Source organism: Sciurus carolinensis, chromosome 3 (genome assembly GCF_902686445.1).
Source record: "Sciurus carolinensis chromosome 3, mSciCar1.2, whole genome shotgun sequence".
NCBI classification, from domain to species: domain Eukaryota; kingdom Metazoa; phylum Chordata; class Mammalia; order Rodentia; family Sciuridae; genus Sciurus; species Sciurus carolinensis.
Window position 1 is genome coordinate 177428633 of NC_062215.1, and position 14744 is coordinate 177443376.

At 45.1% G+C, this 14744-nt stretch overlaps 1 protein-coding gene across 1 annotated transcript in view; it reads left to right on the forward strand.

Moving 5' to 3' along the window:
* Positions 1-14204, forward strand: part of Trpm8 (transient receptor potential cation channel subfamily M member 8) — an 81889-nt gene extending 67685 nt beyond the window's left edge. Inside the window, exons 22-25 of the mRNA XM_047545128.1 lie at positions 1306-1405; positions 2350-2383; positions 9264-9356; positions 11908-14204. Coding sequence (XP_047401084.1) covers positions 1306-1405; positions 2350-2383; positions 9264-9314 — 185 coding nt within the window. The 3' untranslated portion in view covers positions 9315-9356; positions 11908-14204. The remainder of the gene's footprint in view (positions 1-1305; positions 1406-2349; positions 2384-9263; positions 9357-11907) is intronic.
* Positions 14205-14744: the final 540 nt, after the last annotated feature.

Below are 14744 nucleotides of genomic sequence, written 5' to 3' on the forward strand. Positions count from 1 at the left end.
GTCACAAAACACAGAGACAATATTGAACAGATTCCTACTTAGAATGTAGATGGCATTCTTATTTCACACAGCAGCTCGAATTCCTCACTGTTACCAAGACCCCATTCCTATTTGCTGGGGTCCAGCCCTAGCAGCAATCGGGGGTCCGAGATGGATGGGAGGCGTCGGCGTGGTGGAGAAACAGCACACAGAGACACCAAGTGTTCTGAGGCTGAATCTGGATCTTTATTGTTCACAGTGTCTTTTCATATGTTTTTTCTTTTGTATTGATTACATCATTTCATGGTTAATACAAGGAAATGTTAAGTAAAAAATCTTCAAGAGTATAATTAATGATCTTATTCAAGAAACATGTTTTTATTGTATAATAGTTTAAATAAAAAGAAAAACAGTTCCCAGCAAGGTAGAGGGCACCATGCTCCATTTAGTTTTAATTTCCCTGAAAGAATCTGACTTTAAGTTTCTGTAGAAGTTACTCCTTCCAAGAACTCTAATGTTAGTCATTAACAGTGGAATGTTTTTGTTATTACTAACAGAGAATAGAAGAATCAGGTTATAGTTAATATTTATTCTATTTCATGTACTCAATGATGGACTAAAACTCTAACTAGATATAGGAAGAATACAAATTGTACTTATGATTAACCTATTTATTTTTATTAAGTGGGAAAAATATCCTTAAACTTAATCATAAACACTAAGAAAGCAATGAAGACCAAACACCACATTAAAGCTCAGAGGAATACACTCTCATATATAACTTTTAGAGAATTTGTATACTAAAAGAAATCACAGGCTCCTTACAAATTTGAGCAAATCATAATTGCTTACTTATTATTTCATCTAAGTATTAATATTAAACTTTATTGTATGTTATTTTGTGTCCCAGTACCATGAACTCTCCCCAGTATTCTCTATAATCTGAATCTAAGGATATATTGATTATTAGTATTAAAAGCAACTGCACATGGAGATATGCCGCGCCTGTGGCCCCCAAGAGGGAGGATGATCTTTCGACAGAAGCATGTCAAGTGTTGAATCCTCTACTCCAACAGAACCGTGTCAAGTGTTGAATCCTCTACTCCAACAGAACCATGTCAAATGTCGGAGTGGTAGGAAGTAGATGCGGCACCTATTCCGTTGCTCTGGGCTGTGGCTAGTAAGTAGTATTCATCGGATCAGCCGGTGCAGGATGAATCTGATCTTCCTAGTTCCAGAGTCTCCCAAAATGCTTAGCAGGTGTTGATTTAGTAAGCCAGAGGCAGAAGAAACAATTCAAATGTTTTTCTCTTCTTATTATTCAAGGTTTCAGAAATGAGGACAATGAGACTTTGGCCTGGGAGGGTGTTATGAAGGAGAATTACCTCGTCAAGATCAACACGAAGGCCAATGACACCTCAGAGGAGTATGTCAGCCGCTCACTTCTGCTTTGCAAGGCTCCTTTTGTATATGTGAACTGGGCGTAGGCATTATATGTGCATGCTCTGTAGAAACCAGCGAAGCTTTACTGAGGAGCAAGAGCACCACAAAGATATCACCCACCCCCTGCCCTACTGTCCTGATTGTCCTTCAGGGCCCTGGGGGAGAAAGGGGTATTTGGAGCATGGAACGGGGTATCAAGAGCCATGCTGGCAGAGATTGCTCCAGGAAGAACTTGGGCAATTGGCATTATCTTGCAGGGACAATACCTGTTTATCTCTGAGATGCAAAAGCACAGAGATTACAAAATGGAAACAGTATTTGGTTGATCCGTTACAAATTATTCCTGAAAACTCCGAAACACCAGTTTTAAATTGCATGGAGTTGTTATGGAATGGAGTTGCTATGGATGTCCGCGTGCCTCACAAACACAGTTATCACACACCTTCTGGATGAGTCCCAGCACAGGCTGTAGACTGTGCATGGAGTGTGAGTCTGCCAGAGCATCTCTGCTTATGACAGTCAGCTGTCTTCCCAGACAGCTGCCACTCTTCCCAAGAGTTCAGGACAGGCCTCCACAGTCACTCTAACAAGTATGAATAAATGCAAGACAACTATCCCTTAATTAGGTTGCAGGCAGCTCACAGCAGGGTGGGCACCCAGAGTTGCGGGACTCTGAGATCTTGGGTGTGGAACTGGGGCACAGGCTACAGCAGAAGCAGCATTTGTTTGCTGTCCTTCTGATTGGGGTGAGAAAGGACTCCAGCTTAGCTTGGCTGTTGGGAAGAAAATCAAAAGGTAAATTCAGCGGACCTTGATTGAGCTGAAAATGGAGATGCTCTGGGTCTTGTCCTTGGAAAGACTACACGGAGCCCAGCAGCCCTGGGTTCTTCCTCTCACTCTCTCCTTTTCTCCTTTCCTCACTTCTAGGATGAGGCATCGGTTTAGACAACTGGATACAAAGGTATGGCTCTATTTGTAGTTTGGGAACTATTGTTTTTTTTTTTTTTTCCATCTTTAATATCTTTGAGCTTTCAACTAGCGGCAATGGTTGTGGTCAGAAAACAAAAGAAGCTAATTGTTAAAAAAAAAAAAATCAGATGCAACTATTTATGCTCAGCTGTCTCCATTCACTGGGTGAGAGCTGGGGACTGGGACTCGGGCACGGTGCCCCATGCTCCCAGACCACAGGGAGAGAGGTTCTGAAGTGCTGCTTTCAGGAACTCCAAGACCGTTTGTGTCTTTATCTTTTTTCTCTGCCGTGAAGGACGGTGGAGATGTAGGTCATTCCAGGGAGACACCCGGAGGGCTCAGGCTGCTGTTTGGAAGTGAGCCTTTGCCTCCAGTCTGGCTTCTTACCGACTTGCATGTGCACACACGAGAACACCTGTGCGGACACTCAGACGTGGTGCTCAGCTTCGGCAGGAGCTGGATCAAGTCCTGAGTCCCGGATCCCCGTTAGGCTCTGAAGAAGAGGTGTTTGGTTTTTTATCCTGGTGTTTTAAGATGGCATCTGGTGCTCGCGCAGTGTCGTGCTCTTTGAGGCTAGAGCATGCCCCGTCTGGTTTGGCAGGATCCCTAGCACCCAGGGACCTGTCCATAGCTGGGGTTCAACAGTGTTTGTGGAATGAACGATGAACGAAAGGCGCCCTTTGCCCAGCCCCAACTTGAGAGTTTATCTGTTCACAATTTCTTGTTTACTTATTTGTGTCACTTGCCCACCTTTTAAAAACTCCAGCTTGTGGCACCTCGAGGATCCGCGTGGTGGTCTGAGCCTGCCCGCTCGAGTGGCTCCTCCTTCCTTCATGTCCCTCTTGCTCCCTCCCCTGGAGCTGCCTCTGTGCCCTGGAGTAACTGCTCGGGGCCACGATGTGGTCTGTGCTGACAAGGGTATTGGTCACCATGTGGTCGTCCACTACCACATAACAGATGATTAGCTCTCATGTGTGGCTTCCCACGCGCGTTTTTCTCATGGTGCTGTGGGTCAGGAATTCGGGAAGGGCTGAGCCGGGCAGTTCTGCTTCCTGTGGTCCCAGCTGGGCTTACTGGGCTGGGTCAGCTGATGACCAGGCCAGAAGCTGGCACCTACACATGGCGTCCTGTCTATTAGGGTCTCTCCCTGTGGCTGGGCTGACCACAGCAGGGTGGTCCTGGGGCAGCGCCCCCTTACACAGAGGCTGGCTGCTAAGAGTCAGAAAAGAAGCTGCCAGTGCTGTTGAAAGACGGGCCTGAACTGGCATGGTGTCCCTTCCTGTACAGTGTCCCTGCAGTCCTGGGGCCAGCCCCGAGTCGAGTGAGGGAGGAGCAAATTGACCTCTTGGTGTGAGAGCAGCCTGCATGTACAGGAGAGCGGGTGGTGTGGCCGTCTCTGGAGACCTGCTGTCACACAGGGGCGTGTCTCTTGCTGTAGCCACCTTGGTTCTCCTGAGGGCCTGGGAGACCCTAACCATTAGAGCTGAGAGCCTGCACGCTAGTGATCACGCCAGGCTGTGCACCATGGTTACAGTCCGAGGACAGAGAGGAGCAAAGCACTCCAATTAAGGATTCGAGAAGATTTGAAGACCATCAAGAGAACACGTAAAAGAAAAAATAGGAAATCAGGTTCTAAGATGGGTGTTTACATTAGACATTTATAAAGCCTTTTATAATACCTTGATTTTTCCACATCACACACTTATATTAAAGTGTATCATCTGCTGTATCTGCATGTGGACCACAGAATGTCTTGCTGAGCACTTGCTATATACCAGGCATTGGGCTGAGTCTCAAAGCAAACCTGGCCCCTGAATTTTATGAATTAATCCTTTATTAAATGGTTTGGGTATAGGATCATTTTCAAGTTGACTCATAGAGGAATAAATGGTAATATCGATTTTCTATGTAGACTCTGGCATGCATTCAACAGCTTGCCTGTGGAAGGAAGGAAGGGTAGGCAGCTGTGAAGGCCCTAGGTCAGGAGAAGAGTAGATTGTTCTAAGCAGATAAGGGGGGACAGCATTCACCAGGGGAGCTGAAGGGGAAGATGAGGAGAGGCAGGAGTTATTGTATGTGGAAACTCACTTGCCTCTGTGAAAAGCTGAATTTTACTTCCATGCAAAAGAAGGCTCTGGGGAAATTTAATACCCAAGAGGGACGTGCCTGTTGTGCTCCTTCCAGTGAGCACTCCGGGTTATAGGAAGGCTGCGTCGGAGGGTCTTAAGCCATCTGGTGAGGCAGTCAAGGTGCTAGGGACTTGTCCAGGCACGGGCTCCGTAGGGAAGACTGTCTGCGTTAGATTGCTGTTTTGTCTTTACCTGTGCATTCACTGGGGTGGAAGGCCAACTTAGGGACTAAGATAAATCTTCCCCAAGCTGACCTTGTCCAAACCCTCCTCTGGGATGTGCAGAGTGGACAGAGGATGCAGAAAGGAATGTGGCCTGGGACTTCTGGGAAACCCACTGATCTGGGGTCAGGAGAGTAGAGGGCGTTGAGGACACTAGATGAGCTATCCAGATTTTTCGTGGAAAAAGACCCCTAGTCTGTGAGTTCTGGGGCGCCGTCGGTCAGTGGGGGTGGTGAGACAGGGCAGTGGTGTCCTGGGAAGTCACTGAGAATTGAAAGCTGTCCCCATAAGCACACAAGCTAGCGGTCTCTATGACCTTGAAGACGTGTTTGCAGGCTGCCCCCTTTGCACCCACCTGACCCTGGAGCCAGCCCTTCGCAGGTTCCCCCCAAAACTGCATGCACCAGGCATCTCAGAGGTCTGGGTGGAATTGAGGCGGATGGAGGAAACCTCAGCTGCGCAGGGCAGAGCCCACGCTGCCTGGCTACCTCCCCCCGGCTCACGGGCTGCTCTGACCCCCTTTCTTACTTCTTCCTCTGTTCCCCCTCCCTGCACAACAGAAAGGCCCCTCCTTTCCACTTGCATAGAGTTTCAGGGATCATCTTTTGATCTTTTATTTCTTGAGCAAGCTTTTGGAGTCTTTTTTCTTTTAAATTAACTTTCTTTTAAAACAGTTTGATGGAGATGTCACTGACCTAGAAATTGTGTCTATTTAAGGCAGATGGCTTGCCGTTTGATCCGTGTCTGCTTTGCAAAGCCATCACCACAATCCAGCTCTATCTCCTCTCACAGTTACTATTTGTGTGCTGTGTGCGGCGAGCCTTGGTTAGGCCTGTCCTCTCGGCAAATTTCACGTACACAATAGAGTGTTGTTATCGACTGTCAGCAGGCTGTCCTGCGGGTCTCTAGCACTCCTGCGTCTTGCATAACTGAAACTTCATGCTGTTTGACCATCGTTGCCCCATTTCCCTGTCCCCCAGCCCCTGGCAACCGCCCTTCAACTCTCTCCTTCTGTGAGTTTGATTATTTTAGGTTCTGCAGGACAGGGAGATCTTTCTGTGTCTTGCTCATTTGCACCATCCCTGCTATTGCAGATGGCAGGATTTCCTTTCTTTCTTAAGGGCCGAAGAGTTCTGCATCGTGCACATCCACTACTCTTTCTTCATACTTCCATCTGTTGGTTGAGAGGTGGTTTCCCCATTTTGGCTATTGCTGGGATAATGCCGTAATGCATCTGGTAAGGCAACATCTCTGCACAATCTTCATTTCAATTTTTTGGAAACTTACCCCATATTGGCCTTGCTGGATGCTATGGTCATTCTGTCTTTAATTTCTTGAAGAACTTCCATACTGTTCTGCATAATAGTGATACAGTTTACGTTACCATCAACAGTGCACACGGGCTTCCTCTTCTTCACGTCTCACCAGTGTCTGTCTTGGTGACAGTAGCCACCCTGACAGGGGGAGGTGGCATCTCGTTGTGGTTTTGATTTTCCTCTCCCTGGTAACTTGGGATGCTGTGCACCTTTTCCTGTACCCGTCAGCCATCCAAGTTTCTTGTTTTGAGAAGTGTCTACTTGGGCCCTCTGCCCATTTTTGCATTGGGTCATGTGCGTTTGTGCATGGAGTGGCATGGCTTCCTTCTGTTTGCAAATGTCCCTTCCCGTTCCCTGGGCTTTCTTATTCTGTGAAGAAGCTCTTGTCTGTGACATATGTGACTCTTTCTGCTTTTGTTCTGTGCTTTGGGGACTGTGTCCAAAAACTCATCACCCAGAACTAAAATATGGAGATTTCCCCATGGTTTTCTCCTCGGAGTGTTACGGTTTCAAGTCACGGTTCATTTAACTCCTTGATCCATTTTTAGTTGATTTCTAAAAATCCAATTTCATTCTTTTGCTTGTAGATACCCAGTTTTCCCAATGTCATTCATTGAAGAGACTATTTCCCTCTTTGTCTTCTTGGTCCTCTTGTCACAGATCCTTTGACTGAAAGCACATGGGTTTATTTCCAGGTTTTCCTCTCTGTCTCCTGGGTCTATATGTCTGTTTTTATATCAGTCCCCTACTGTTCTGATTACTTTAGCTTTGTAAAGTATGTTGAAATCAGAAGGAATGTTGCCTCTGGCTTTGTTCTTGTGCAATATTGCCTTGGCTACCCAGAGTCTTTTGTGGTTCCATACAAATTTTAGGATTTTCTTCCATTTTTGTTAAAAAGTGCTTTGGGGTTTTGAATTCATTTATTATTTCCAGCATTTGTTTGGTGGAGTCTTAGGGTTGTCTACATATAATATAACCTGAAAATACATTTGGATGCCTTTTATTTCTTTTTCTTGTCTGATTGCTCTGGCTAGTACTTCTGATATTATTTTGAATAGCAATGGTGAGGTTGGGCATTCTTGTTTTACTTCAGAGGAAAAGCTTTTGTTTTCACCCATTAATTATGGCAATATACATCCCTTTCTCTCTCTCTCTCTCTCTCTCTCTCTCTCTTTCTATATATATATATATACAAATATATATACACATATGTATGTATATATCCATAAATAAAATATGCATCTCCTTTACTGTGTCAAGATAAATTCCTTCTATGCCTATTTTGTTGAGTTTTCTTCATGAAAGCATGTTGAAATTTGTCATTCACTGTTTCTGCATCTACTGAGCTGATCATGTGGTTTTTGTCTTCCTTCTGTTAATGTGGCTCATCACATTGATTAATTTTCACATGTTGAACCATCCTTATATCCCAGAGATGAATATCACTTGGTGTATGATCCTTTTAATGTGCTCTTGGATTTAGTTTGTTAGTATTGTATTGAGGATTTTTGTGTCTTTACTCACCAGGGATATTGGCTTGCAGTTTTCTTCTTTCATCTTTGGCTTTGGTACCAGGGTGATGCCAGCTACAAACACATCTCTGCTTCTAGTTTTTGGTTGGCATAACTGTCTGGTAGGACTCACTCGTGAATCCATCTGTTCCCAGGCTTTTCTTCCTTAGAAGCTTTCAGATACTGATGCAGCCTCTTTCTCCATCTTTGGTTTGCCCAGGCCCTGTATTGCTTCTTGATTCAATCTTGGTAGGTTGTATGTGTCTTGAGATCCCCAAGCTGAGCTGAGATTCTAGACCAGAATGGTTAGGAACCTGCGCCAAAGGAAATGGTGGGATGCTGGGGGGTGTTCACAGTGAGCGTCTCATGGGGACAGCCTGCTGCACAGCTGTCTGATCTGTGACCAGCAAGATCCTCACGTGGGAGACTTGTTTATACTGGCAGAGGCTCTGTGGCTTTTGTCCAGCCCATGTCCCATGTGCCTGCTTGACCGTTGCTCCAGTGCTGGTAGCTGACTGTCCTTTCCAGCATGGGGGCTGGGGCGGGGGGCACCCTGGTTCTTCAGATGGAAGGTGGAATTCAACATGCCACCACAACAGGAAATGAGGTTATTTTTAGTCTTTCTAAGGGTTCATCAATTTTATCTAAAAAAAAAAAAAAAAAAAGAAAAAAAAAAACCCAAGAAAACAACACCAACCCCCCTCCCCCCCAGTTTTCTGATTCCTTTTAGACTTTTTCTGTTCTTCATTTCATTTATTTTCCTCTTGGAGTCTTCTGCTCTACTTTTAACAGCTTATTAAAGTCAATTCACTATTAACAGAATCTCCCATAGGGAGCAAAGAATTTCTCCATCTCATTATATCAGAAACAAAGTTATTTACAACTGACCTTAAGTCTGTAAGTAGAGATCCTACTGTGCCCTATTTTATTTTATTATTTTTTAGGTATCCATTAGCCCTTATGGTTTCTTTTTATTCTTCTTCTTTTCTTTAAGTTAAAAAAAGAGGTTGTTACTGAAAACAAGTCCAAATTAAAGACATTTTTTTCCCCTTATGTGATTGGTATACCAAGTTGGCAATCAGGTATACAGAAATAACATTATGATCATGAACTTTTATCACTATATCAATATGACATGTAATTTAAAATGAGTTCATGCATCTTGTGTAGTAAAGTTGTATAACATGTGTATCAGTAATACTTTTATTTCACCTTTTATTTAAATTATGTTTTCATATTTAAACTGTGGGTATGTTTGGGGAGAAAACTTCATTGGCAAAAACTTTTGATTTATTAGTATCATCTCATATAATTTTCTCAGTATTGCACTTTTACAAAGCAAAACTCTCAGTGTCTTATGATCTTTTAGTATGACATTACATGTAACATTCTTATTTTCATGTATTACTCCTCTGTGTCTTTGCAATCTGTTTTTTCTGTGTGGGAACCACTAGTGATTGGCATTTGAATAACACTAGTATCAGTTGGTTTACTAATTGCTAGTGCTATGATGTCAGAAAGTAAGCAATAAACGGGGTTGAAATTGCACCTGCCACTCTCATTCTTCCCTGTCCTAGATGTGTGCACTTTGCTTACAACATACATCTGTTTATCAAAAAGCCATCGAGCGATTGTTTAAAATTGAATGTTGGAAAATTCATTTTAAGACCAGTTCTATTTTTTTCCCTTTCCCAGCTTAATGATCTCAAGGGTCTTCTGAAAGAGATTGCTAGTAAAATCAAATAAAATGACGTGAACTCTTGTGGAGAAAAATCTCTTTATATCAAGGTGAGTTATTCTAATGGGTTATTCTATTCTTTGGTCTGAAAATTTATACTTTAAGACTATTTTAAAATCATGATAATGTTCTCAGTTGTTTTATGTTATGTTATCATATTTGAAAATAATGCATTGTGCAAAAAACAAAAACTGCAGAGATGAGTACACAGAACCCTCTCCCATGTGTCCCTGCCCACTGCTAGCTATGGGTTGCAAGTAGCCTCAGGAGCTTTTAAAGTGCTTGCAACCTATTCAGCTCTTTGACATGAATTGAAACACGGTCACACTCTTTTAAGACTTGCTACTTTTTTCTCCATTAACAGTATATCGGAGATATCTTTATAGATCACCTGAAGATGTGTGATATCCTTGTAATTCATTATTATGTTTCTTGATTTGGGATATGGAGGGTGATTGTGTTTTCTAGCCCAAAGTGCTTTGGTGAGGCAGTCAGGGGTTTTAGCAACAGCTCCTCTGCACGAAGAGGATGTAATTTGGGTAACTGGCAAGATACATCTCAAAGCTTTGCTCCAGGGTCTACCATGCGCTGTAAGTATGTTTCCTGTTACCTGTCCCAGCTGTGGGGCCAAACGTTGAGAGTGTTGTTAAGGAAGTGGGGAGTTAGGGTCAAACAGCTGTGGGCTTGGATTCGATGCTTTTTGAGAAAGTACGTTTCAGAGAATGGAAACAAAGCATCCCGCCTGCCATTATCACTCAGTGAGTGACTGCTGGGCGCCCGGAGCTGTGTGGTCACCTGCACTGACCCTCGTACTGAGGCCGCCTGTGCATTAAGCACTCAGAGTGCAGTACTTCCATTTGCGGAATGAGTGTGCTCCGGGGGACTCTTGGAACATTGTGCTCCTTTCCGTCTTTCTGGTCACTCGACTCTTATCCTTGAGTGCTGACAGTTACTGGTCGCATCTAAAAGCCCTCTGCTGTGGAGAGCTCTGTTAGAGAAAAATGGATGCATATCTGACATGATCCAAAAGGCAAGGGCATGGGGAGCGCTCAGGAATCCAGCCGGGGGGCTGGGGCATAGCTGGGTGGTGGCACGTTTGCCTAGCACGGGGGAGGCTCTGGGTCCGTGCCCTGCACTGAAAAATGAAATAAGAGAATGTACGAAAAATGAAATAAGAGAATGTACGAAAAATGAAATAAGAGAATGTACGAAAAATGAAATAAGAGAATGTACGCCTTGCGTGTTCCGAAGAGCTTAGTTCAACTCTTCACAGCAGTGTTCCCTAAAAATAGTAGCCAACCTGATAATAAATTATAATTTGGATTTTGAAGCACTTGCCATTTTGTTTTATGATCTAAAAGATAGAAAAAAACCCAATCGGGAACAGATAAAACAATTCAGGATGAGTCTTAAAAACCTAGTGGTGATTAAGGAGTTGTGAGAGCCAGAAAAGATTCAAGTTCAGACCTGCACATCCACCCCTGGGAGCCCGACTGAGGTGAGGCGGGTGGGGCACGGCTTCCCTCCTGTCCACCTGCCTCCTGCCCGGCCACCAACCTTCAGTCCTGTACTGAGAGTTAATTACATGGTGAGCAGAAAGGAACTGTTGCTGCGGGTGCCGGTGTGTGTGAGCACGCACCCGTGAGAGGCGTCAGGACACAACAGCGCTCGGGAGAACAGGTAGAGGGGTGTCCCTCCGTCCTCAGCCACTGACTGCTTTGAAAACTGACTTTGGCACACCCAGTTTTTGTGTGCCTTTTACTTCTAGATATAAGATAATTTTTTTGGACATTTTCTGGCTGTGGTATCCTTAAGAATTTCACTGAGTATTTGATTTTCTAGGCACCCAGCAACAGGCGACTCAAAGGTCCCTCTTGTGGTGCCTTCCGATGCCTCTGTCTCTGAGGGATGAGGTGGAGCCTTTCCCTGGGATAGAGTCAAGGGGACAGAACCTCAGCGCAGGACACTGCAAGCTGGCACAGGTCCAGGCAGGGTGGGACCTGACGCAGGTTCTCGCACCTCCAGCCTTTCCTCGGGTGGTTTGGGAGGGAGTAAATGATGGCTGTGTGCTTCACACCCTGGTTGAAAGGAGGGGAGTCCAGGGTGAGAGGCGGCCGTTGGCTCTCCACAGCCTTTGTACCGGTCCTCCCGGGAGCCGGGGAGGGAGCTCCCCGCAGGTGGCCTCTTGCACGCCAGTGCTTGCATCCTGAAAGCAGAAGAACCTGAAGCTGTTCCCCTGGGCGTCTTCGCTGCACTGGGACAACTTACTCCAGTGCTTAACTTCACTATCAACTCACTTTTTTCTTACGCAGGAACCACCGAGTAAAGAAAGCCCTCAGAGACTTTTGGGGTTTTAACCTAGATCGTGAGAGGTGAGGCGGGCCACCCAGCCTAACTCACGGGGTTCCTCTGGCCTGCTGGCCGGAACGCACCCCTTCGGAGAGAAGCCTCCTCCGCACCGCTGAACACCAAAAGGAAATCCCTGGACTTCGGTAGAATGCTGGGACCCCGTCCCAGGGTGGCACAGCACCCAGCACAGCCGGCTGGCCCCGAGCCGAGAGCCAGGTCCGCTCACGCAGCGCTCTTCCTTTGTGTTCACAGGGAACGCCAGCCGTCTGACCCGACAGGGGAGAGGGAAGCTGTCACCGTCCCGCTACTGACTGCTGCATGAGAACTCTTCCGGTCCCTGGACTCAGGGCGGATGGTTTTAGTCACCCTGATGTGCTGAAATCTGGGAAGCGAGCATGTGATGCTCTCACACGGGGGACGGACGTAAGGGAAGAACTTTTCCTCCCAGTGCACCTGCCTCTGGGGCCCCTGCTGTCTGTGTCTCGTGCCTTGTGCATAAGTGTCTTCCCCTGTCTTACTGCCGACCACGGGTCCTGAAGGAGCATCTCTGCTACACAGAAGAGCCTGGCCCTGCCTTAGTCCCGTGTGGTTATTTTGTTTATTTCCAATTGAGTCTCTAACTTTTCCTTTTTTGTGTTATGTGACCAATTTGTTGGCATCTTGTTAAAAGTCTCCCAAATCAGGTCAGATTCTAAAATGTGCTGGGGCAGGAGGACCCTGCTCTGTTCAGGAGGGGCTCTTTTCATGCCTCCTCCGGCCTCTCAGCTTCAAGGCAGGGGCTCCACGGTGACGCCCTCTTCACCTCCCTGGTGGCGGGCGCTGCTGTGGAGGGCCGCATCGCTCCTGGCCACGCGAACAGCCACCTGCAGTGGGCCCTCCAGAGGCGCCGTGGTCTCACTGGGCACTCCTCTTGCTCCTCTGATTTATTGTTTTTTTCATTAAAAATGATACCTGGATATTATAGAAAATTTAGACTACAGAGAGATGTAGGAAGAACACCAATACCTAAAGGTCATCACGGTTCACGTTTCCGAGTTTCTCTAAGTCTAGTTTTTTCTATGCACATTTTATTTCCCTTCCAAAATGTTACATAATGTCATCATATTGCATATATGGTTTTGTATAAGCTTTTTCACATGATATTTCATCAAAGATGTTTTCTTTATATTCATGGTATTCTTTAATGTTGTATCAGCAATTGCATAGTATTCAACCTCTAGTGATGTCTCCACTGTTGGTCATTGAAGGCTGTTTCCAGTTGCCCATTGGGATGAACATTTTTGTGCATGAATCTTTTTCTGCATTTGGGAAAATTCCCCAAGGCTTAGATTCCTTAGGAATATCTAGTGATTATCAAACCACTTCTAAGGCTTTGTCATCAATGTATAGCAAATAGGAATTGTTAACTTGAGTATACGATATGAAACACATGAAGCTATAGCTATTAAAATATTATATTTAATCCGTAGTGTAGGAAGAAGCTAATATGCTTTTTTAAATATTATGGGTGGTGAAGGCATTGGTACAGAATTAGAGAATTATCTTACTGAGCACACCTAGTTCTCACTTTCGCTGGAAATGGTGGCATCTGAGCTCCAAAGAGAAGCTCTGGAGGTGTATCAGGCAATTTAAATGCCATTACTGGTTTTTCAGCTTTGAATAGACTATAAACTCTGTGGCTGAAGAAGGGAATCTTGGAAAGAAGCTATTCAATGAACATCTAATTACAAAAACCACAAAAGCATTAACCAAAAAAAGTTGAGTTTCATTTTATCTGGGCAGTATTTAAAATGACTATTCACAACCTTTACAAGGTTTGCAGGGAATGAATTCAAATAGAAGGTGACTTTTTACTTAATCCTGACAATGGCCTAAAAAGGAATCCTCTTCAATAGGGTCTATCAGTTCATGGCTTCAGGTCCAGAAAATGTTTGGGAGAAAATTTACATGACAAAAATGGTCAGTGAATAGAAAGTTCAAAATTTCTCAGAGAGAGAATGTCACTTCCATGTCACCATGGCAACTAGAATACCTGCTGTTTCTGAAACCACCAGGAAGGTCATTCCTCTCCATGCTGGTTAGAAAAAATAATGCAAATGGCAAACATAAGACTGTACATGAAGAAGAGCAGCTCAGTGAGCAGCCCCTCTATTCAGGTGGGGAATTTGAATAACATCGGTAAATCAAGTCAGAACTCCCAGAGGTACAAGTTAGCATCTTTCTACCTGCTGATCGCCCCGCATGGACGTGTTCATGTGGTTTCCAGCACGGCTCCTCTGCTGGATGTTTCTGCGTGGTCACTCTACGTGACTTTTGCAAAATCATTGTTTCTAGTGCAGCTCATGAAAACAGCACACGTATCGAATATTCCTCTAGTCAAAGGTGCTACATCTTCGTGTACGATGGATGTGTTCTGTGTACTTGTGCACAACTGGAGAATTCTGTGGCTTGATTCAAATGACTGTTAATGAATTAAATAACAGAGGAATTGTCACGTGTTGCTTTTGCTATTCTACTGAGAGTGGAAAAAAATAAAATCCTTTCATTGAGTCGGAGTCATTTTTGAAGGGATTTAGTTCCCCAAGTTACGTGAGCTGCTGTCTCTGAGCTGATGCCTAGAACATTCTGATTGCATGCAGTGGAAGGAAGCCCCTGTGGTTTCTGTCAACAGAGGCAGATTTGGAGATGGTGGGGCAGGCACTCTGGGTGGTTTTATGTTCAGGCACACGTCTGACACCAGAGCCACCCCGGCGTGGTGCCAGTTATTTCTGAGGTTGCAGGGGTCTCACATAAGTGCACAGGCTCTGTCTTGGGGCCAGCATGGAAGTCCGTTGTCTGCCATCACCTGACAACAGAGCCTCCACTGTGTGGAACGTTCTTTCCTTGTTGGAGTGGTATCCCCTCGAGTGTTCCTAGGTCCTTCTGGTCCAGGTCCATAGATGTTTCTGAAAAAATTGGCAAAGTGTGTCTTCCCCAACTGCTTCTCCTTGGTGCACGGGAACTCAGTGTGTGGTTGTCATGGAGACGATTGCCACCTACAGCCTCTGTCTCAAACAGAGGCTCAGAAGTCAGGCCGCAAGTGGGAGCTG